The sequence below is a fragment of the Poecile atricapillus genome, chromosome 30 (genome assembly GCF_030490865.1).
Source record: "Poecile atricapillus isolate bPoeAtr1 chromosome 30, bPoeAtr1.hap1, whole genome shotgun sequence".
Lineage (NCBI taxonomy): Eukaryota > Metazoa > Chordata > Aves > Passeriformes > Paridae > Poecile > Poecile atricapillus.
In genome coordinates, this window is record NC_081278.1 from 3,590,259 (window position 1) to 3,615,095 (window position 24,837).

At 47.9% G+C, this 24,837-nt stretch overlaps 1 protein-coding gene across 1 annotated transcript in view; it reads right to left on the reverse strand.

The window, feature by feature from the left end:
* Positions 1–1,445: 1,445 nt before the first annotated feature.
* LOC131589816 (basic proline-rich protein-like) overlaps positions 1,446–24,837 on the reverse strand; it is a 33,304-nt gene continuing 9,912 nt past the window's right edge. The window contains exons 9-11 of the mRNA XM_058859592.1: positions 5,965–6,198; positions 3,270–3,409; positions 1,446–1,578 (exon numbers count right to left, since the gene is read on the reverse strand). Of these exons, the coding sequence (XP_058715575.1) occupies positions 1,446–1,578; positions 3,270–3,409; positions 5,965–6,198 (507 nt within the window). The remainder of the gene's footprint in view (positions 1,579–3,269; positions 3,410–5,964; positions 6,199–24,837) is intronic.

The following is a 24,837-nucleotide window of genomic DNA, read 5'->3' on the forward strand; positions in this document are numbered from 1 at the left end:
AATACCAAATATTGGGGAGAGCTTAATTTTCATGTTGTAGTACCTACCACACAGCCACCAATTAGATTGACTCCAAAAATTTCTGAACCTGGACCCTATGTAATCAGGAAAACTGGCCAACAACAAATGCTATTTAATCCAGCATGGTCTATCAAACTGTGATAGACTGGCATTTAAGGAAACAAAGAGAAACACCTAAGGAAGTTAAAACCGCTGGAGGCTGAGACAGGGGTGCCGCGACTACCCTGAAGAAGCCGTCCTGAAAAGAACTGCCCAGGGGCTTAGGCACGTCCTCTGCCCGGCGAGTGATTTCAGCTCAGCGGCAGCGTGCAGGCGATGCGGAGAGAGACACTAGAGAGCTGTATGGCATTCCACTGAGAAATAGCCTTTATTATAGCAGGGCCCTCAGTGAAGGGAGCCAGTGACAGCAGCTCCAGGGAAAAACCGGGGTATTTATAGAGAAGGAGAGGGGCGGGGGAAACTTGGATACATGTATCAGGGTGGATTGATAGGGAGGGAAACCAATGAGGTGTAACAAATTAACATGTTCAACTCTAGGGCCTCTGGGAGTGACACTTTTTCTCTGCATGACATAAAGTGTCTCGCCTAGGGAGAAGCTCTCCAGGGGAGAACCAGGATTTCTGAACTGGCCGGTTCCCTGGCCTCCACAACTCCCCCTTCTTTATTTAATAAAAAGGCATCTCCCAGAGACCTAGTTATCAACCTTTTAAAACAGGAGAAAACACACAGAACAATAATGATAATTTAAAAAATCCAAAAGATGTTTTTAAGGAGGGAGGCAACCCATCCTTTGAGTCCCCAGCTGCTCAAAAAGTCCTCAAACCACTGGGGCTCCTTTTCGGCCTTGAGTTCCTGAACCGCATGTTGGAGTCTCTGGATGCAAGTGTAGATGCCTTCACTGTGACTTGATAGGTTGAAGCAGCACAGTCCATCGAATCCTGGGGCTGTGCTACTAGCCTGGCATCCACAGCTGATGTTTTCGGGAGCATCCAGATGGTCAGGAACTCGAGGATGGTTTTGCTCTCCATCTTCTATAACAGAACATAAAAAGATCAGCTCTGACTTTTGGGGGGGGCTATTTTCTTTTCCCCTTTCTCTCCTGCCTCCCCCCTTTTTTTCTGAAAAAAGAAAAAAAAAAATATATAAGCAGGGAATGGGTATTGGGGATGAGGTAGTTGATTGCTGGTGGGGCCATTTTGCGTAGAGCGGGACGCATGGCTAAGGCATCAGCAGTAGCAGCATTAAGTTGCATCTTTGTGCAAATTAGCAAGTGAGTAGTTCAAGGGTAGGTATTTAAGGTGAGAAAAGGAAGAGGGGGAGGGAAAAGGGAAGGGAAAAGAGTTAGAGGAACTTGTGCGTTTCACAGTGTCGAGCTGTACGTTGGCTCTTGTCATTTGGCAGTTTTGGTGGCACGACGATTTGGTTTATATGAAGTGGGTGGTCTGGCGGTAAGCTGTGTCGGTCGCCATCTGATCGATGGTCTGGTGGCAGGCTGGCTCGGTGGGCTCCGGCGACGTCTCCATCTCCAGGCTGTGGTGGCTTGTTGTTTTTGAGAACCTGTGTGGGTCACAGGAGATTTTGATTGATCTGGTTCTGGTGCAGGGTTTGCAGGGCCTAAGTATGGTTTTATATGTTTCCCTGGGAGCCACCTAGGACCAGATGGTGTCGACACACAAGCATACCCTCTCCCCCAAGTAATCAATGGGAAAGGTCCCAGTGTTTGCTGTGATTCAGGGTCTTTGATCAGCACCAGAGGCTTCTCCTTGAGTTTGGCATGGGTCAAACTGGAGAAGTGCCGTATTACAGGGGGGTCAGGCTCTGTAGGTGAACAATTCAGAAAATTCATAACATACAGAGCCTTACAGAGCCTCTCAATGGGAGGAATGATCTCTGTTCCTCCCCACTGCTGATCAAGGACTCTCTTAAGGTTCTGGTGTGTCCTTTCCACAACTGATTGCCCTGTGGGAGAGTGAGGTATGCCTGTAGTGTGCCTCACCCCCCACTGGCTGAAGAAATCTCTCAACTTGAGAGAGGTGTAAGCGGGTCCATTATCTGTTTTTATTTGTTGGGGGACTCCCAGGGTAGCAAATGCAAGGAGAAAATGTCGGATGGTATGTTTGGCATTTTCTCCTGCGTGGGCTGAGGCAAACACTACACCAGAAGAAGTGTCTACCGAAACATGAACATACTTAACTCTCCTGAAGGATGGGATGTGGGTAACATCAGTCTGCCAAATTTGGCAGCTGTTGAGTCCTCGGGGGTTAACTCCAGAATTCATCACTGGAACTTGAAAAGATTGACAATTGGGACAGGTGGCAACTATTGTCCTAGCCTGATCCCTGGGTAACTTGAACATCCTCATCAGGGCGGGGAGGTTTTGATGGTAAAATTGGTGGGACAATTTTGCTTGCACAAAAATGTCTGGGACTATGGCCGCTCCAGCAGGCATGGCTAAGGTGTCCGCTCTCTTGTTACCCTCCACGATGGCACTTGGGAGGTCAGTGTGTGACCTCACATGCATGACATAGTATGGTTGCTTTCTGTGGGAGATGAAATATATTAATTCAGAAAGCAATTTGTATAAATTTGGGTTAGAGACTTCTTTCAGAAATGCATGTTCTGCTCTCATAGCTATTCCAGCCACATAAGCCGAATCAGTCACCAGATTGAAAGGTTCTTGGAATTTCTCAAAAGCTCTGATGACAGCTGCTAATTCAGCAATCTGTGGTGATCCCTCAACCACTTGGACATCAGACTCCCACTTCTGTGTCCTTGGGTCCTTCCAAGTCATTACTGACTTGTGAGATTTCCCAGAGCCATTAGTGAAAACTGTCCGAGCCTTGAGTGGTGTTTTGCTAAGTAATAATTTGGGGACCAAATTAAACGTGGTTGTAAATAATTTGTGGCCAGGTGGGTGTATAGAAATTTGGCTTGAATAGCTATCGAGAGCGAACTGAAGGCTCTCGTTGGTTTGGAGTAAAGGCTCCAAATCCCCAGTTGTCAATGGAAAGAAAATGCATGCGAACTCACACCCCGCAAGAGTGCGGAGACGAACTCTTGCTTTTTTAATGAGTTCAGCCATGATTTTCTGTGGAGTTGTAACAGTTTTGGTGGGCTGATTGTGTGTGAAGATCCACTCAATGATAAGGAGAGGATCCTTCAATGCCATGTCCCATTGAAAAATGAGTGCGTGTAAGCGCGGGGCTTTACCCAGGACAACCAGCTGGAAGGGCAGGCTGGGTTTATACCGGTGTGCTTGCCGCGAAGACAGGGCCTCCTGGACCTTGGTGATGGATTCTCGGGCCTCCGGTGTGAGGGCGCGTGGTGAGTCGAGGTCCTCGCTGCCACGGAGCAGATTGAAGAGGGGCACGAGGACTTCTGTCGTTATCTTAAGCAGAGGACGTACCCAGTTGATAGACTCACAGAGCTGATGTAAGTCCCGCAGGGTCTTGGGGTCGTCTCTGATGGTCAGCTGCTGGGGCACGATGGTCCACTCATGAATCCGGAGTCCAAGGTAGGTCCAAGGGCAAGTGTACTGGATTTTGTCTTCGCGGATCTCAAACCTAGTGTTCTCAATTTTCTTTATAGTCTTTTGCAAAGTCTGGTGGAGGCAGTCATCATCAGCGGCACAAACCAAGATGTCGTCCATGTAATGTAATATAACTGCGTCTGGGAGCAGGACCCTCACTGGGGATAGGATGTGGGCTACGTACCATTGGCAGATGGTGGGAGAATTTTTCATCCCTTGCGGGAGAACAAGCCAATGGTATCTTTTTAGAGGCACCTGTCTGTTTGGGGAGGGAACCGAAAATGCAAACCTGGGGGCATGTCGAGGATGGAGAGGAATGTTAAAAAAGCAATCTTTGATGTCCATGATTGCAAGCTTCCAGTCCCGAGGAAGCATGGAAGGTGAGGGCATACCAGGCTGGAGGGGGCCCATATCCTCAATGACCTCATTGATTTTTTGGAGGTCATGGAGGAGTCTCTACCTGTCTTTGCCTGGTTTGCGTAAAACAAAGACAGGGGAGTTCCAAGGGCTGTTGGTCTCCGTAATGTGGCCCTTGGTGAGCTGCTCCTCCACGAGGGCTTCTAGTGCGCGCAGTTTGGTTTCGGAAAGGGGACACTGATCAAACCACACTGGATGCTGTTGTTTCCAGGTGAGTTGGGAGATGGTGGGCTTAGCGCGCTCTTCAGTGACCCCCCACTAAAAATCCCCACTGGGAATACGGAAAGAAGTCCCCCATTGGGATAAGAGATCCCTCCCCCAGAGGGTGATTGGTGCCCTCACAACAAATGGCTGGATGGTCGCCATTTTTCCCTCGGGACCTTCTACTATTACATTGTGCCTGCTTCTCATAGACACCGCCACTCCATCAATTCCCAAAATCATCCCTGCCACAGGCTGCAATTCCCAAGTGTCTGGCCACTCGGAATGGGCAATGATGGTAACATCTGCTCCGGTGTCCAGCATTCCTGGGCGATGGTTCTTTTCCCTTTTACAGAACAGGCTGCACTCCATGATAGGCTTGTTGGAGCTCACAACTTGAGTCCACAAGGCAGTGGGATTGAGGGGAACCTGTTCCGGACAGTCATTTGGTAACAAAAAGGCTTGTGCCACTGGAGTCTGCTGTTTTAAAAAATAAGAAGGGTCTGTGCAAGTTAGAGAGATGAAAATTTCATCTCCTGGGTGTATAGTCTGGACTTCAGGTGTTATATGGACTTGTCCCGGAGAGTTGGTTGGATCCCCAAGTATTAAAATGTTGGATGGACCGCCTGGTGGTGCACGTTTCCCTGTGGGGATCTTATAAACACAGTCACCCTTAAGCTGCAAGGAGAGTCTGGTTACCAATTGACGCCGGGTTCCCATCTGGATTGCTCCACTTGCTGGGTCTGAGGTTGTGGTCCCCGTGGAGGCAGGATGGTGGACTTGGCAGGAGGGGTGGAGCGGTGCAGCATTTGATTTGATGTCAGAGCGCAGGGCTGTTCCGTGCTCTGCTTGAAGTTTCCCGAATGCCAATTTGATCTGGGTAACCATTGGTGGGTAGGTGGTTGTAGAAAATGTCTCTCTGGGCAGTCTTTAAAAAAATGTCCAGATTCGCCACAATTAAAGCAGCGGCTTGTGCTGAATTCTCTCATTCTCTCTACTGCATAGACGCCAGATATCCCTTCTGCCACTCCCTTTGCGACTGCAAGTGCTACTGTATTCTCAGTTGGGGCAGCAAAGTGCTTGGTGCAGGCTTCAACCATTTGGTCAATGGTTGGTTCGGGGTCAAGTGGAAGGGCTCGCAAAACTGCCTTGCATTCTGAATTTGCATTGACCATTGCCATCTTGGCCAGTAATTCCTTTTGTGCTTGGGAGCCCTCTGTTTTTCAATTGCCAATTTTAGTTTATCTACAAACTTAATAGAGGATTCACTTGCCCCTTGTTTAATGTTTGTGAAGCTCTGCGTAGGCACCTTGTCATCGGGAGTGACAAAAAGAGACATCTTGGCAGCATTAGCGATGTCATGTAACGCTGCCTCAGGCAGATCTTGGGCCTGATCTCTTGGTTTCTGGAAGTCACCTTCTCCTGCCAGTTGTTCTAGAGTTAAATTTGGTTTGTTGGCATCTTTGGCACATGCATCTGCCAACTGTTTCAGAGGTTTTTTCCACTGCTTTTCCCATAGCATGTATTCTGCTGGGGAGAGAAGGCAGTTCATGATATTTTTAATATCATGAGGCACCATGACATGGGCGGTGAAAGTGGCTTCCAGTAGGTGTTTGAAAAAAATGAGAGCCCCGGCCATGCTCTTCAGCGGCTTTGCACAGCTCCTGTAACTCCCTGTAGCGTAGGGTCTCCCATACATTAGTGAGTGCCCCTGCCCTGTCCTTATGTACCACAGGGAAAGCTAAGATCTTTTTGGACGGGGCTGAGTCCCCTGCCCACGTGGCTTGCCTCTGTACCTCGGCCCAGTGGTCCTCATATTCAGAATCTGAATATGAGGACTCACTGTCCTCATCTCTTGGAGGAGATGGGGGGTGCTTGCTGACAGCGCGTGGCCGTTTCGGGCAACCGGTACTGGCTCGCTTGTGAGTGGCTGAGGAAGCCAAGATGGCTTCCTTCCGGTTGCCGTCATTAGCACTTCCGGTCCCAGTCTTGGGGGGACTGGTGGTGGGATTGCCATTGGGGGCAGAGCTCTGGTTGGAAGGGGCGGGACTGGGGTCCGCGATGGGGAGGGGTTTCCAGATGGAAGGGGAGGGGCCCGACGCCGTTACACCCAGCGACACAATGGGAGGGGAAGAAGAGCAGGGTGCGACAGGAAGAGAAGGGGTAGAGGCGGGAAAGTGACCATTTTGAGGTGCAAGGGTGGGAAAACCTGGGTGCGAAGGAGACAAGATGGCGGGGCTGGCCATGTTGCCAGCGCCATCTTTACTAACGTAAAGAACCGGGGGGGGTGCAACCGGGTATGTGGGCATAGGGAGGAGGGTAGAGGAAAGACCCAGAGCAGCATGGCCAGTGCCGTCCTGGTAAGGGTAGAGAGGCGGTGGGAGGGTGTCAGGGAGACGGCAGCAACCCTGTGCCTGGTGGCTATGTTCACCCGCCAACAGTCCCTCAGGTAGGGAAGAGGGTTTAGGAACACTTGGAGAGGGTAATGGGGACGGGGGTTTCAACTGGGGGCCCAAAACTTCATCAACTCTTTTTCCCTCTTTCTCAACAGAAAGTATAATGGTTTGAAACAAAGGAAAAAACATGGCAACTGATAAATCTCCCCCCGCCTGAACAGTATACAACTTTCTCCCCACATTGTCCCCAAATTTTCCTGATTTAGCAGTAGAATCAACTAGAAAATGTTTAAAAATCCAATGAATAGATCTCTTTAACTCCCCTTTTGAAAACTTAAAATTTCCCGGTTTGAGGGTGCCCACAACTTGGATATAAAAGTCCCTCTCAGGAGGGGTCAGCTTGGGTCTGAAAAGCTGATTCCCCATCCTTCTCACTCCCCACCCAGCAGCAAAATGCAAACGAAAATGAGAAAGGCCCAAAAAACCCTTAATGGGGTGACTCACACTTTTTCTTTGGCCGATGCTGATGAGGCCAACAGAAAGCTGGTGGGTAGGTGGTCACCTGGCGGCCAGTCCTCAAGGTTTATCTTCTGTCTTCTAAGCCCCAGATGGTCAGCGAGGGTCCTGGTCGCAGCCCTTCAAATTGCCACTTGCTAGAATGCAAGTGGTTCTCCTCGGGGGGTGGCAGCTCCAACAGTGGCACGCTCTGCAGTTAAAACTGCAGGCAGACGCTTCTTCAGGGGCTCTTTGTCTGCCCCACGTTGGGCGCCACTTGCCGCGGCGGTGTAGATGACGGGGTGCCATGACTACCCTGAAGAAGCCGTCCTGAAAAGGACTGCCCAGGGGCTTAGGCACGTCCTCTGCCCGGTGAGTGATCTCAGCTCAGCGGCAGCGTGCAGGCGACGCGGAGAGAGAGACTAGAGAGCTCTATGGCATTCCACTGAGAAACAGCCTTTATTGTAGCAGGGCCCTCAGTGAAGGGAGCCAGTGACAGCAGCTCCCCCAACAGGGGAAAAAACTGGGGTATTTATAGGGAAGGAGAGGGGCGGGGGAAACTTGGATACATGTATCGAGGTGGATTGATAGGGAGGGAAACCAATGGGGTGTAACAAATTAACATGTTCAACTCAACGGCCTCTGGGAGTGACACTTTTTCTCTTCACGGGATAAAAGTGTCTCGCCTAGGGAGAAGCTCTCCAGGGGAGAGCCAGGATTGTGAGGCTGGCTGGTTCTTAGGCCTCCAGAGGTATATATGCAGTTATATGTGTTTTATGTAACAAAAGAACTCACATTGAAATTACCTTATTAAAATTGTGGAAAAAACAAGCAAATAGATAATATATACTTTAACTTAACTTTGTCTTGTACAGTAAAGTTCTCTTAACTAATTGTTTTTTAAACCACAAATCTCTTCTCTAGATAACATTAATTGGAAGGTTTTTGTAGAAGCTGTAAATCACACCATATTTTAACCTTAGGTTCTAAAACCAATTATTGCAAGGCAACTTCTGTTAATATTCACCTTAAACACCTTTTTTTTTTTTTTTTAACTTCCAAAGAATCACAATAATTTCTCTAGTAAAACACTAAAAACTGCAACTGCATAAACTCATAATTACTTAAAACACAAAATTAACTCTAAAAGGGTATATAAAAACATTTTGAAAACCCAATAAATCATGACTTTTTAACAAACTGGGTACTATCCCGGTGCTTTTTCTTAGAGAGGGAGCGGGGGGGTGGACTGCCTGCCCTGCTGCTGCTGCAGCTCTGCTGTTACCTTTCTTCACATTTTCCATATACTCTCGCAGAGAGGAAAAACGGAGAGAAAGAAAAAAAAACCTCACAAAATTAACTTTAACAAATGCAGTTTTTTTTCTCTCAATTTCTCTCTTGTTGTTCGCCAATAGAGGAAAAAGGGCACGATTCTACAAAAGCAGGCGATGTTACACGAAAAATCTCTTAGGGCCAGGTGGTAACAATGGTGACCATTGCAGCTTATCAACTTCTAATTACAGTGATGAAGTTTGAACTAGATACCATATAGTTTGTGATTTTTTGGCTATTTTGTCTCTTTTTGAAGCTGTCTGAGCCACCTGTTTCTGCTCAGTTGTGTCTGTAATTGTTCAGCGTGGCCTTGGAACTTTTCTTGCACTGCTTCTACCCCGAGGGTGCCCCCGCTCTCTGCACACACCTCAGTGCTCCCCCATGTCCCCCTGGTTCGGGTGGAAACCAATCTAAATTTGGCTTCTTTTCTTCCAGGGTGGTAAAGTTGGAACTTAAATAAGATTGTAGTGTTAAAAATGACTCCAAAAGTGAAGCAAATAGTTCTGGATGTATCACATCCTGCCATAAGTGAACAGATTCTGTTTGTTGTTTTAGCGTTCGCTGTGGAACTTCTTTCTCATTATTTTCTTCTCTCTGCCTCTCCCTCCCTCTCTGCAAGGGCAGCATAGATAGGAGTGCTTGCCCAGCAGTGGGAGGTAAAGGCATCTGCCACTGTGATGCAGGTAGAATTACGGGGCTCACAGCCTCAGCATATCTCGCTTTTCTGGTTTTTTAAGGTATTAATTACAATTTGCCAAGTTCGACCGAGAGACACAGTGTCCTTGCTCTTTTCTGTGATTGCCGTTTCCCATATCAGAGCCGTTATATCAGTCCGTTCCTTCACTGCAAAGAGCAGTGAGGGCACTGTCAAATGCCCATGACAATTAGCCCATATAATGAGCATATCCAGGTTGTTTTCCCGGGCTGCTTCACCTCGTTTAACAAGAATGCTAAGAAGCAGTTTTTTCGCCGCCGCAAATTCCACTTCCATGCTAGCGGCAAATGATGGGGGGGAAGGTTGCGACCCCTCTACTACGCCCCCGCACCACGGACTCCCCCAGCAACCCGAATTTCCGCATCTCACTGTGCTCAGGTTGCCTATCCGGTACCGATCCAAGGCAGCATCTATCTGCGCTCAGATCCGCTCCACCAACCTCGGTCCAAGGCTCCGTCCCACTGTGCGTGGACCCACCGAAGACCCCTGCCCACAGGGTGTCCCACTCGAAGTGCTAGATATTGAGAGACCGCCAGCTATCCACCAGTCTTCACAGAAGTAAATGTGAACGCCGTTTATTTCTATCTTTAGCGCACCTTCTATAGGGTTCTACAGGGTCCACGGGCTAAGCAAGTTACTATTGGCTAATACACACAGGTTTACATTTTTTCTCTTACACACAAGGATATTGTTTTGCTTTACTCTCTCTTCTGCAGGAAGGTTTCAAGGACTTTAGCCATTAATATCATGATTTATTTCAAAGACTGGTTTGTACAGACAGGCCCTTACTAATATATAAAATATATCAACATAACTCCATGACAAATGTCTGGCAGGGCCTATGCTGACGTGAACCCAGAAGTGTGGGCAGGCCCAGGGAAATAGGGAAAATTAGATATGAAGCCTCTCCAAATTACCCTGAAGCAACCAGGACAAGAGGTGTCTAAAAGCAATATCCTGTTCCAAGAGAGGGAAGGAAGGGCTCATAGCCTGTTAGTGAGTCCTGCTCAAGGCAGGGCTTTTGGAGCCAGGGATGTCTTCCTATAATGCTCCTATCCTGCCAAACAAGAAACCAGATGGAATCCACAGAATGCTGCAGGACCCAAGAATAATAAATGAGATGATGAAACTGAGGCACCCCACAGTCTCAGATCCTTACACTATCCTGAACCAAGTCCCCTCCTCACACTGCTGCCATTCAGAAGTTGATGGAAAAGATGCTTTCTGGGGATGCCCACTTACAGAGGATGCAAACTGAATTCTACCTTTGAGTGTGAACAAGAGGTAGAAGGGAAAATGCTGAACACATGGACGGTCCTTCTGCAGGGATGCACGGAAGCACCGGCCTTATTTGGGCAAGCCTTGCAAGAAATATCAAAGGAATTTACCCCAGCCCCAGGGACTGGGTTAATGCAGGATGTGGATGACTTGCTCCAATCAGGAGGAGAAGTAGAAGAAGCCTCTGTGCAATCACTTAATTTTCAGGCTAAAAAGCATCTTTGAGTACTTGGGGGAAAACCGCAAATAGTGGATAAAAAGGTTAAATATTTGGGACCTATTTTGACTGAAGGCTTGTGGTGTATTAACCCAGAGAGGGTCTGGGGAATCTCAGAAATAACACTTCCCAGGACTGAAAAGGAGCTGCAGCAATTCTTAGGATAATTAGGGAATTGCAGGAGCTGGATTGAGGAGTCTCTGTTCTAGCCAGAACATTGTGTGATTTTTTAACCCCAGATAGTCTCAATGTTATGGTATGCATGTGAAAAAGTAAACAAAACTTGCCACAGCTTTAATGGGAACTGAGGCCCAAAAACTGATGGCAGGAGGATCTCCTACGTTCAAGTCTGGCATCAAGTTAAAGCTTTGTACCCCAACAGAGACTCTAAATGGATGAGCAGAGCTCAGTGATTACAGTGTGAAACTTGTTCAGTGGCACAGGAGGATTTAGAATTGAGAACAGAAGAAGGGTTTAACCCAGCCTCCTGTTTGAACAGCCTGGAGAGGGGGCTGGGAAGAAACCCATGACTGCATTCCAGTGACAGAGCTCCAGACCAGGGCTGGGAGAGATTTATGAGACATTCCCTGGCCTAAGGGAGAAAATGTGTTTATGGATGGGCTTTCAAGGGCAGCAGAAGGGAGAAGAATTACAAGACTCGCTATTGTTAAGGAAAGGGAATTAGACAAAGCCCAGGTCACAGCCCCCATATCAGCTCAACCTGCAGAGCTGGCTGTGCATGTAAGAGCCTGGCACTGAAATTCCCTGAGCAGGAAGGCTTAAATATCTTCTGGTGACACCAGGGCAGCTAACAGGGTGCCAAAAGCAATTCTGACTTCTCAGCAATCACTGGATCAGTTATCAAGGGATTCCTAAAAAATATTAATTCCAAGAAAATAAGGGATTATGGAAGCAACAGACTCAGGGGAACTCATTTTACAGCAAAGATCCTTCAGGGGTGTTATGGCAGCTTTAGGAATACAATGGGACCTCCACAACCCCGGGCACCCCCAGAGCTCAGGTCAGGTAGAAAGAATGAATGGGGAAACAAAGAAACACCTTTGGAAGCTGGTGATAGAAACCAAGATTCTGTGGGTACGGCCTTTGCCATTGGCTTTGGCAAGAGTAAGGGAAATACTTATTCAGATTGCAGATATTCAATTATCTCCCTTGGAATTGGTCTTTGGAATTCCTTACCCTGGTAAATCTCCACCTAGTGCAGGGTGGAGATCAGGGATGTATATTCAAAGCAGGCTGTGGCCAGAATCCTGTCTCTTGTGGAATCCCTCCCTCAGGAAGCTCGGCTGGCACAGACCCTGCCTTGGGACTTTGCTGTTCATAACATCCAACCAGGACATTGGGTCCTGCCAAAGCAGTAGAAAGAAGCAGCTCTGGTGGCCAAGTGACACAGCTCATTCTAAGTGTCCCTGAGCACAGAAACAGCCCCAGCATAGCTGAACACGGGGGGACCCCTCAGCCTCGGCTCAAGGGCTCTGAAGCCCCGGAGATTTGTGTTGGAGTCTGAGATACAGAGTGTGTGCCCTTGTTTCTAATACTTAGTTCTAAGATTCAAAGAAACACTGAATTTCATACAATATTAAATTCATGAGCATGTTTTCATGGTGATACATGAAAACAAATGTTAAAGTTAGATAGGAAAAGTGTAAGTGTGTAGATTAGAAAGTTTCTTAAATCACTAGGTGAAAAAGTAGTTTAGAGAACAGGAGACAAGATGGAGGATTTAGGGTGTTGTCTCTTGTCCTTCTTTCTTCTTCATGTTCTTCTCCTAGGGGTTTTTGGGTAGTAGTAAGTGATTGGGTAAAAAATGCCGCAGTGCAGCACACAGGTGTTGGGTCATTGGGTCACTAAGAAAAATAATTTAGTTGGCATCTGTTAATTGGGTAAATGGACATATAAAAGACCTTGAAGAAGATCTTTGTTAGCCATTTTACCCTTTTCTATCATAGTGCACATAGCTCCTTGTACCTTGTAATGCTGATAAGGAAAAAATAAACAACTGAGACGGAACAAGAGAAAACTGCCTCCCTCTCGTCAATCTTCAGTTCAAAGGGAAAAAGAACCTAATCCAAAAGTCCCTAACGAGACAGATTTGGATTTCCTGGCTGCAGCAGGAGGATGGGAGACCGCCCCTGAGCTTGCACTGAAGGCAACGCAGCAGCAGCCAGGGCTCCCCAGCGGGGGAAGCCCCTGGGCCTGCCCACAGACCCTCTGCTGAAATCCTCGGCCTGGGCACCCTCCTTTGGCATCTCCAGCCACTGCGGGACAATCCTGGCTGGCACTGCTGGAGCTTCAGGGCTTTCTGTGCCTGCCCTTGCCACAGCTGCTGGAGAAGGCACCGTAAGAATTCCACTCTGGATCTCAATTACACTCTGGGCTGGCTGGGATTAGATTCTGGGAAAATATACCAAGTGTAAAATTATTTTTTATCTGATTTCTCCAGTCAGGCTTGGTTTGCATTTACCTTGGGGAAGGGAATTTTAAAGGATTTTTTAAAGGGATGGTCCACCACTCAGCAGAGATGAGCTTAACATGTCAACAGACTGGGAAGAGCCCAAAAGATTCCCACAAAGACAATGACCATCAACAAAACATCAAGGCCAGCAGCAAACATCAACCAACATCTACCCCAGACACTGCCCTGGCACAGCTGGAGACACCTGGCCTGGAAAAGGCTCAGCAGGAAATGCAGGAGTGCAGACCTAATTCACATCAGAGACAGAAATCTGGGTGCAACAGGAAACCAAACACTAAGGACTCCACAACCTGGAAACAATGAACACAAAACCAATGGATTTCTATGGGTTCAGACTGTGCAAAGTTTAGGAAACATCTAGTAAAACTCACATGTCATGGAATGATTTTCTCTGCACATGCAGACTATGTGTGGTTTAAATGATTCTGTTCAGAATCAAGTAATGCTTTATTTCTCCAAAGGCATTGTTGGAGAGTTCTTGCTTTTCACAGTTGCAGTGAAAGGATTACACCATTAGAAGAATTTTTTGTAATAATTCTACTTCTCTACTGTCAGTTCTGTTTGGGCCAGTGGTGTGAGAATCAGTTTTTAGTCAGAGGAGAAGAAAAAGAAAACACTTGATTGCTTTCTAATTTCTGTTTTTATGTTTGTGCATGGCTCTTAGTGATGACAAAATTATGGTATGGGTTTTTCCATGTTCACCTTTAAGCTGCATTTTAAAAACTAGAAGAGCTTGAAAGGAGGCCCTTTAAAATGAAAAGAGTTAATAGAAAATTGTTGAAAAAAAAAAAAAGAAAAAGAAAAAAAAGCAGATTGTGGGGAGGCTCCATGTGAGTCATCCCAAGGCTGCCCTGGAAGAGAAGCTTCATTCCAGACAGCCAGGAGAGGAGCTTTAGAAATGCAAATCAACACCTCTGGAGCAAAGCATGGACAGTGTACCAGGGTCTTCCTGCCTGGGGGAGGAATTGGGCTGATCCCCTCTGCCCCTCACCCCAAGCTCTGCCTGCTGGCACAAGGGGAATTTGCACAGCTAAAGGCAGAGCCCATGGTGAGGATATCTGACTCTGCAGCAGAAATAGGTTAAGCTGAAAAGGAAAACAGCAAATTGAGAATGTTGTGAAAACTTCACTATAAAAAATGGGGGGATCATCCCACTCCCCACCTCAACTTGTGCTCTCAATTTCTATGTCATATAGGGTGAATTAGAGCACTGGGGCTTTTTTTGGTACCACAAGTTAAGGGAAATCAGTTGGGAATCCAAATATGTGCTGATTTAATTAGAGAAAAGCCAACAATTGATGGAGCCCTGGCTGGAGGGAGCACCCAAAAATGGGGAAAAGATGAACGGCCACCCAAACAAATCCTGCAACACCATGGACCAGCCCCTGGGAACCTTAACAAATTCATATCAGGTGCCAGAGAACCCATTTATCATTTCCATGGCATAATTAGATTACAGGATGTCCTCAAAATAATACCCAACCAGACAGCTCCAATTCCTGACTTTCTTCACAACCAATCCGCTCAGATGAGGAATGCAACATTTCACCATGGGATGGAGTCAGATTATCTTTTAGCAGGAAAAGGAGGTAGAGTTTGTGGAAAATTAAATGACTCAAACTGCTGTTGGAAAATAGATCACAAAGGAAAAGTGGAGAAACAGATAACAAAGGATATAAGAAAAGAGCTCATGTACCGGTCCATATGTGGAAAGGATGGGAATGGGCAACTTTTTTGTGGTTCCCTGGCAGACCACGGGTTAAACGAATGCAGTTTCTCCTTTTTATGTTCTATAGCAACTCTCATCTTTTCACCATGCACGACACCTTGCTGAGTGCAGCTCATTCAGCAGCTGAGCAAGGGGATGCAGGGAGCAGCCAGACCTCCTGAGCCAGAAACAGCTACAAAAGAACAGCGAATGAGGGCACTGAGAGCAATCCCAAAATGAAACACACAGGAATAAAAGACAGAGTCAATGAGTGAATCAGCTTGCAGATAGGGCCAAGGACTTGCACGTAAGGAAGCAATGGGACAAAGCATCAGTTTCAGAAAATGTTACTAATTGACAAGGACCGCTGCTCCGACAAGGTCCCGCTAAATTCCTGAACTTCCAGAAGAACAAAGACTTAACAGAGCCATCAATATCGGATGTTCTACAAAAGTGGGGTGTACATCTTAACCGGGACATACAGGAGGCAGATCGGGAAGTCTGAACCTTCCAAGCACCTCCGCCAGTGGGGAAAGGGAGAGGGACATGCGGCCGGGAAAATTAGGATAAAAACGAGGCCGCGTCCTCCAGCAACTGGAGAGAGCGCATGGCAAATGCCCCATGGCCTCTCCCTTTGGGCAGCAATAAAGTCACTTTCACACCACTCCTCTGGCTCCTTTGGGGACACAAACCTCTAGCGCCGGGAATTTTCCCGCCCACCCCCGGGCACAGCGCAGCCACCTCCAGGCTACCGACACGAACCGGGACGAGCCAGCGCTGCTCCGGCACCGGCTCCTGCCGAGGCCCCAGCGGGAAGGAGACCGCGGGCAGCCGCTCCCGGAGCGCCCTCACGCCAGGGCCAACACGGGCCGGCCACGGCACAACTCACCGGCCACAGCCCCATGCCGCCCCCTCCCGGGCCCGCAGCGAGCCCCGAGCCCCCGCAGAACCGAGCGCGGCTCCCACCTGCGATGGCCGGGGCCGCCTCCGAGCTCCGCCGCCGCCTCACCGGGCTCCGGCCGCTGCTGCCGCCGCTCCCGGGCCCGCACAGACGCTCCGGCAATGGCGGCTCTCCTGCCCCACGGCCGCCCTGGGGGCGCCAGCGGGGCCGGGCTTGTCCCCGCTCTGCCCAATCAGAGCGCGCCAGAACCACGAGTGACGGCAGCAGCAGCCAATCGCAGCCAGCGGCGGGCTCTGCACACGGCACGGCCCCGCCCCGCGCTCTCAGGGCCCCCCGGGCTGTGTGAGGGGAGAGGCGGTCATGAGGAACAGCCCTGGAACGGGCCCGGCCCGAGCTGCCATTGAGCTCCGGATACAAACAAAGTTCTCTGCAGCTCCCGGCCCGCCTTTCCCAGCCCTGGGTGTTCGGTGGCTCCGGCTCAGCGGGAAGCCCTGAGCCTCACTTCTCCACCTCTAATTAGGAGCATCAGTGCCTTGCTGGGATTTTCCCCAAAAAGGGAAAACTGCCCCAAATCCCTGTGGATGAGTGGGGCAGGAGAGAGATTTCTGGCAGAAAACTCCAAAAACTCAGAGCAGGATCATGAGAAGTAAATGAAAACCCTTAAAACCAGCTCCCCCCACCCCTCCCTTCTCCCAGCTGTGCCTCCTCCCCCGGCAGTGCAGGGACACAGGGAATGGGGCCATGGTCACTCCATCCCCCGGGGCTTTTCCCCCTGCTCAGGGACAGGAGTCGTTCCCCTGCTGCACCCTGGGCTCTCTCCCACCGGAGACTTCTCCAGGAACTTCTCCAACCTGAGTCCATCCCATGAGGAACAGCCCCCTCACAGTGCTGCAGCGTGGGTCACTCTGCCATGGGGTCAGTCCTTCTGAAAAGAATAGGCAAGGAGAGCAGCTCCTTTTTAATGCCTTTATTGAGGTCAGATCTAGGTGGGGGAGCTCGACCACTGCTGTTCCCAATGGACAACCCAGAAAAGGAGGTGTTCAACTTTGCAACAAGGCAGAGATGGGGATTCCGTCTTCAGGAGAGTCTGTAGGAAGACACTGGTTCATTGTAAACCTAGGGTAGTCATGGATAGTAAATGTTGTGTAGTTAAAACAACAAGGCCGAGAACATCAGTAAGTTGCTCAATGTTCTCCCTTGCTCCTCAGTGTAGTTTGGAGTCCAGTTTGTGCCATGGCTCGCTGATTCTTGGGGTCTTGGGATGTTAATCCCACTTCTCCTGGGTGCTACCCCCCATGGGAGTTCGGCTCATCTACACACTGGGTGCTGTCATCGGTGCCATTGGGGGGTGCCGGGAGCAGCAGAGGCAATAGACAAGGCCAGGTGGCATTAACAAGGCTGGTACAACAATATTGGTATTTACCAAACATGACACAACATGAGGTATATTAACAAAGAAGGCCCCTTACAGTGACAACATTCCAAAAAATTGCGCAAAATTCCAGAAACCTCCCACGAAATTCTTTAAATTTTCAGAAAATCCCACAAAATTATTGAAAAGCGTCACAGAATTGTGAATAAATCCCACAAATTTCCCTAAATCTTCTCAAAACCCTACCAAATTCCAGAAACATTCTACAAAATTGCCTCAAATTTCTACAAAACCTCAGAAAAATGCCTCAAAATTCTTCCTGTCTCCTCAAATCCTTCAGAAATTCACAAAAATCCCACAAAATTCCAGAAAAATCCCACAAAATTCCAGAAACATCCCACAAAATCTTAACAAAACTCCACAAAATCTAAGAAAAATCCCTCAAAATCCTTCAAGACTTCTCAATATTTCAATAAATTCCAAAAAAATTCTACAAAATTCCAGAAACATCCCACAGAATCATTACAAATTTCCACGCAATCTAGAAAAATACCTCAAAATTCTTCATGTCTCCTCAACATTATTCGAAATTACATAAAAATCCCAAAAAATACCACAGAAATCCTACTAAATTCCAGAAACATCCCACAAAATTCCCTAAATCTTCTCAAAATCCCACCAAATACCAGAAACGTATCAAAAAATCTCCTCTAATTTCTATAAAATCTAAGAAAAATCCCTCAAAATTCTTGAAAATACCCCCAAATTTCAGAAAAATCCCACAAAATTCCCTAAATCTTCTCAAAATCCTACCAAATTCCACAAACACCCCACAAAATGTTTGGAAATTTCCATACAATCTAGGGAAAATCCCTCAAAATTTTTCATGTCTCTTCAAAATCCCTCAAAATTCCACAAAAATCTCACAAAATTCCAGAAACATCCCACAAAATTCCAGAAACATCCCACAAAATCATTACAAATGTCCACAAAATCTAAGAAAAATCTCTCAAAATTCTTAATGTCTCCTCAAAATCCTTCAAAATTCCACAAGAATCCCCCAAAGTTCCAGAAACATCCCACATTATTCCAGAAAAATCCCACGGAATTCCAGAAACATCCCACAAAATTCCCTAAATCTTCTCAAAACCCTACAAATTCCAGAAACATCCCACAAAATCTCCACAAAATTCTACAAAATCTAAGAAAAATCCCACAAAATTCTTCAAGACTTCTCAATATTTCACTAAATTACAGAAAAATCTTACAAAATTCCAGAGACATCCCACAAAATCTCCTCCAAGTTCCACACAATCTAAGAATAATCCCTCAAAATACTTCAAGTCTCCTCAAAATCCCACAAAATTCCACAAAAATCCCTCAAAATTCCAGAAAAATCCCACAGAATTCCAGAAAAAAATCCCACAAATTTCCCTAAATCGTCTCCAAACCCCACCAAATTCCAGAAACATCCCACAAAATCATTACAAATGCCCACAAAATCTAAGAAAAATCCCTAAAAATTCTTTGTCTCCTCAAAATCCTTCAAAATTCCACAAAAATAAAAAAAAAATTCCAGAAACATTTCAAAAAATCTCCTCTAATTTCCATAAAATCTAAGAAAAATCCCTCAGAATTCTTCAAGTCTCCTCAATATCCCACAAAATTCCAGAAACATCCCAAAAATTCTTTAAATTTTCCGAAAATCCCACAAAATTTTTGAAAAGTATCACAAAATTCTGAAAAAATCCCACAAAATTCCCTAAAGCTTCTCAAACCCCACCAAATTCCAGAAACATCTCAATAAATCTCCTCCAATTTCCATACAATCTAAGAAAAATCCCTCAAAATTCTTCAAGTCTCCACAAAATCCTTCAAAATTCCACAAAAATCCCACAAAATTCCAGAAACATGCCAAAAAATTCCAGAAACATTTCAAAAAAACTCTAATTTTCATAAAATCTAAGAAAAATCCCTCAAAATTTTTCAAGTCTCCTCAATATCCCACAAAATTCCACAAAAGTTCCACGAAATTCCACAAATATCCCACAAAATTCCAGTAAAATCTGATTAAATGGTTAGCATTCAGGAACACACATAATCACAAATGATTATATGAAGGTGCTTTATTAAGAGATCTGGGTGTCAGGGGTACACATACCCAAATCTGACCCATCGTGGTATTGAACTGAACATGTTTTATACTCTTGCATTATATAACTTACATATTAATTATTAAACTTACATTGTTCTATTGTATGCATTGTTTTTACCCAAGCATGGATTTCTCATGATCCCCCCAGCCCCCTAACATTGTTCCTCATGTTCTTTAAACAATAATTATATCCAATCATATCTAACAATTGTATCATGATCATCTACTGATTACACAGGTGCAGTTTGACCTGATCTTTAGCAAGTACACGGCCTAACATTTCCCAGGGCAAATTTTTCCAAGGCCTTTCCAAACCTAACTTTCTTTCTAAGTCCCCAAATTTTCTAAGATTTTGAGACCTTTTACTATCACAGGACTTGTGCTCCAGAGCCCTCACCAGCCTTGTTGCCCTTCTCTGGACATGCTCCAGCCCATCCATGGCCTTCCTAAATTGGGGGCCCAGAACTGGACACAGCACTCGAGGTGCTGCCCAACCAGTGCAGAGTAGAGGGGAGGAATCCCTGCCCTGCTCCTGCTGGCCACACTGTTCCTGATCCAGGCCAGGAGCCATTGGCCTTCTTGGTCACGTGGGCACACTGCTGGCTCATGCCCAGCCTGCTGTCCATCAGTGCCCCAGGTCTCTTTCTGCCTGGCTGCTGTCCAGCCACTCTGTCCCCAGCCTGTAGCACTGCAGGGGTTGTTCGGGCCAAAGTGCAGGACCTGACACTTGGACTTGTTAAACCTCACCTTGTTGGGTTTGGGCCCTGGATCCAGCCTGTCCAGGTCCCTGTACAGAGCCCTCCTACCCTGCAGCACATCAACACTCCCAGCCAACCTGGTGTCACCACGGTTCCATGGGGCCCTAGAGTGTCACAGTGGTCTCCAGGATTCCATGAAGCCTCCCAGCAATCCAATTTTGGATCATACTGGGACTGACTGGACTCATACTGGGAGTATCTGAGAATGACTGGGAACATACCATGCACATCATCCCCCATACTGGGGGTGACTGGGAGCAACTGGGAGCATGTTGGGAGCAAATGACATCATACTGGGACTGACTGGGTTGATCTAGTCAGAGGCAAATGGGACCGTACTGGGAATGCTGCCATGTGACAAGGATCATACTGGAGCTAACTGGGCTCATACTGGTGTTGAAAAGGAACAGCTGGGATCTCTGAACACCAAAGGTGCCTTTCCTGCTCACTGAAGAAGGAGCTTCCCAGTATCCATGTGTGAGGGGACCTTCACCTGAGCCAGATGCTGTTAGGAGAAAAAGCTGCCTCTGCTAGAAAATCCCACACAACAAGTCAATGCCAAGAGAAAGCATTTTACTTTCACAACTTCCCTCCTGGAGTCACAGACCTTTTGGATCACACAGCAAGCAAGAGAACAGCACAAAATACAAGGCTGTGTCCAGTTTTTGGCTGGGTGAGCAAACGGAAGAAGTGCCAGGATCTGCTGCCACAGACTCTCTTCTTGGGGAACAGAACCCCCCCAGGCTCCATTCCAAATGCTGTGCACACCCTGCTGGCTACAAACAACCCCTATTTTAAGAAGTTGTTGGCAGGAGCTTTCCCAAATAAATGGCATCTTAATGGCAATTTTCTTTCAAAATCACCTCTATTCCAAAGAAAGAACAGAAAGCCCAGAGCAATCCCAAAGGCACATATGGTGCACCTGGGGAAATCCTCGATTCAGGGGCCCAGTGGGTTAAAAAATACCCATAAGAAGCCAGAGAGTCCAGAGTGCAAACTGCAGCAACCACTTGCTGGATCATTTTGGCTGTGCTGCAAATGTCTGCAGACTGTCTGTCCCCCTGCAAGGACAGGACACTGGTTAAGGGCTGGGCTGGCTGCTGAGAATGCCTCGGGCAAGAGGATCCTCAGGCGCCCAGAGCCGCTCTGACACTGAGGCCTCTGTGCCCCACAGCAGTGGGAACACCACAAGGACACAGCAACGTTCCTGTGACATCACAGCAGTAGCTCCCCCAAAAACTGCCTGGAAGGTTCTCCTGGGTCACCAAGGAGCACAAAGGATCCTCAGAGGGCACAACTTATTGCTCAAAGGATCCAAGAGGAACTCAGAGAATGCAGCAAATGAGGACACCCCACAACCCAGCCTGAACACTGAGAAGGAACAAAGATGTGAGCAAACCAAAGGAAGTACAACTTTTGGTCACTGATGCTTCTGACTAAAACCAGAAAGGCTTGTTCCATCTGGGATCTTTGTTCTAGTTCTAGAAACAAGCAAGGTTCTCTGCTGTAAATGTACAGAAAGCTGGAACTTGGGGGCAAATAAGGCTGAGAGTGCCGAAGTCTTGTGTGACTTCTTGGACATCTTGTGGCTGAGGGTGTCCAAGGCAATGGACTCTCAAGCGAGGTCCCTGCCCTCCCGACTGACAGCTGCCATCTCTCCTTCAGCCCCATGCGTGTCTCCAACAACCTCCTGTCAAGGGCCTCCATCCACACATTCCATCACCAGCCACAGATCCTCATCCACGACGTCACCCAGCATCCCTGAGGCCACAGCAGGGAGTGCTCCTGGCATCTGGTAGAGCACTGTGGCTTTCCTGGAATCCTTCTGGTGTCTGTGGCTGAGAGGAGTGGGGTGGATGGAACCAGGAAGGGTCACAGATCAGCAACCCCACTGCAAGCAGTGCTTTCTCCTGCTGGGGACCGTGGGGTGACTGATATTGGGACTCCTCTGGCTTTGGCTCCTGCAGACCACACAGTGGGTCAGACACTGCCCTGAGGGAAGGGGTGCCATGGAAACCCAGCACAGGCATTTCTCTTTGGAGAGGGGGTTCCGTAGGGAGAAGGGAGAACAAGAGACTTTCCTGAGATTTCCCCCTCCTCCTTCAGCAGCCATGTCACAATCCATCAGTACCAGAATTCATAGGATCACTTCCATGCCAGGGAGCACAAGGCACTCAAAACTGAACCCTGCCAGAACCCAGCCCTGCCTGCCCATTTGGAGGGTGTGGGGGAATGGAATTTCAGCAGGAGTTGACCCACAATGATACTTTGCCACTTGTGGGTTTCTCACAGCCTTAGAAGGAGTGCAAGATCTCTGTCCCCAACACCCGCTCACCCTTCAAGTGCACACACATGCCTGGGGACAATTCAGGTTCCCTGGAGTGGTGGCTGCTTCCCTTTGAAACAGGAGCTGTTGCCTTTTCTGTTGCCCTTAACTCCCTTCTACCTATTAGAAAGTGGGTGAGTAAAGGAAATGATCCCTGAGGAAGGGGACCAGAACCTTAGAAAAGGATGAAACACATCTGAATTACAAATGTAATCTATTTAATTTATTTCTTTAATACTAATCTATTACAATCAAAAACATGTTTCTGAGCTGATTGCTGGGATTCAGGGCTTTATTTCTTGTTCTTCTTGTTATTATTATTTATTAGTGTTACTTTTCACTGTCAAGACTTTTAAATCTTAGACATGAATAAAAATGGCTGGATGTCACACACTGGGAAAATTCCCTTACTTTTCCCACCAGGATTAAACTGTACACTCAGCTCCAAGTTGCCAGTAGATTCTAAAGATGGAAAATCCTGTTAATGGTGGGTTTAGTATGGTTTGGAGATGTGGAAGTGTCTCATCCTTTCCCAGAGGTGCCCCAAGTCCACTCTGCTGCCACGTCTGCACTCGCGGCCCCTCACGGCTGCTCTGCCCTGGGGACATGGTGGGGACCCCTCCTGCCAGGGCTGAGGCTCCTCATGGCCCCTCACAGCCCCTCATGGCCCCATAGAACCTCTCATTGCCCCATAGAACCTCTCTTGGCCTCTCACAGCCCCTCATGGCCCCACAGGACCTCTCATGGGCCCTCACATCCTCTCACAGCCCCTCACAGCCCCAGGGGCTCCTCCCAAAGGAGAAGGGGTCGGGCCCTGCTCACTCTCCTTTTATTTCAGTCCCTTCACAGCGACGAGTAAAGAAAGGCTGAATGGAGCCTTTCCCCAGCGTTTCCCTCGGGGTTCATTGCGGGCTGAAGCTCTGTGCTGGCGCTGGCCCCAGTGTCAACATCCCTGCAGCCCCCAAGGCCTTTGCTGTCCCCCCGTGTCCATTCCCTGTCCCCGAGTCCCGCCCGGCTCTGGCAGCAGCAGCAGCCGCAGCGCAGCGGGCGCCGGCCCGGCCCGGCCGGGGCTCCCGGCCAGGAGCAGCAGCAGCGCCAGCCCTTCCCACCTGCACCTGCCTTGGCTTCCCAGGGCTTTTCCCAGGGCAGTTCTGGACTACAGCAACAATCCCCCACAAACAGCCCTGATTCCTCAGGGCCCGGCTCTGCTGCCCTCAGCCAGCCCTCAGAGGAAGAAAGGATTGGGTTCCAGCGCTGTTTTCAGCACTGTTTTACTCACCCTGAGGTGACAGCAGGAGGCTGTTGGTGCCTTTGCCTTGGCAATTGTAGATCCCGGCTGCTCTTGCCCCTCTTCTGCTTGCCACTTGAATTTTAGCAGTACAGATGCAATTGCCTCTTTCAATCTGTGCTACCCACTGTGCTTTTGTCACAGGGAACTCAGGATTTTTGTTTCAGGCATCATGGCTCAACAGTGTTGAGACTGTTCTCCAGAGTCCTGACAGCACGTCTGAGCAAGGCTTGCCCCATCAATCCTCGTCAAAAGGGATTCACAAGGGCACCGGGATGTTCCGAGAATCTCCAGCTCCTGCAACTGTTGCTGAAGACCGCAAAGAGGGAGCACAACGAGATCGCAGTTGTTTTTGTGGACATTGCCAAAGCCTTTGACACAGTGAGTCACCAGCATATTATAGAGAGCCTAAGGCAGAGGAAAGTAGATGAGCACATCATTAATCTCATCCAAAGCAAGTATGTGAACACCTCTACATGCATTAAGACCCAGGATGAGACATCAGCTCCCATTAATATACTAAAGGGAGTCAAACAGGGGGACCCTATGTCCCCACTGCTCTTTAACCTCGCGCTAGACCCTCTACTGTGTAAATTAGAAAAGGAAGGACAGGGATATAAATGTGAGGGCGCCAATATAACAGCTATGGCTTTTGCAGATGATTTAGTGCTACTAAGCGACTCCTGGGAGGGGATGATGCATAACATCAAGATCCTTGAGACATTTTGTGACATCACCGGTCTCAAGACGCAGGGGGAGAAATGCCACGGCTTCTACATCAAGCCAACTAAGGACTCTTATACCATCAATGATTGCCCCCCATGGACTATGAATAACACACCCCTCAACATGATACCCCCAGGAGAATCAGAAAAATACCTCGGGCTGCAAGTGGACCCCTGGGTTGGCATTGCCCAGGCTGAACTGCTAGCTAAAACCAACATATGGCTGCAACGGATAGGAAGAACAAAACTAAAACCACTGCAAAAAGTAGATCTGTTAAAAATGTACACCATCCCCAGATTATATTACATCGCTGACCACACAGATACACCATTCGTGCTCCTCAAAAACATCGATCAAGTGGTACGGATGAAGGTAAAAGAGTGGCTTCATTTACCAGCTTACACTTGCGACACTTTGCTGTATTCCAGCACAAGGGATGGGGGCTTAGGAATCTCTCGGTTAGAGGGTCTTATCCCCAGCATCCAGGCCAGGAGACTGCACAGACTGG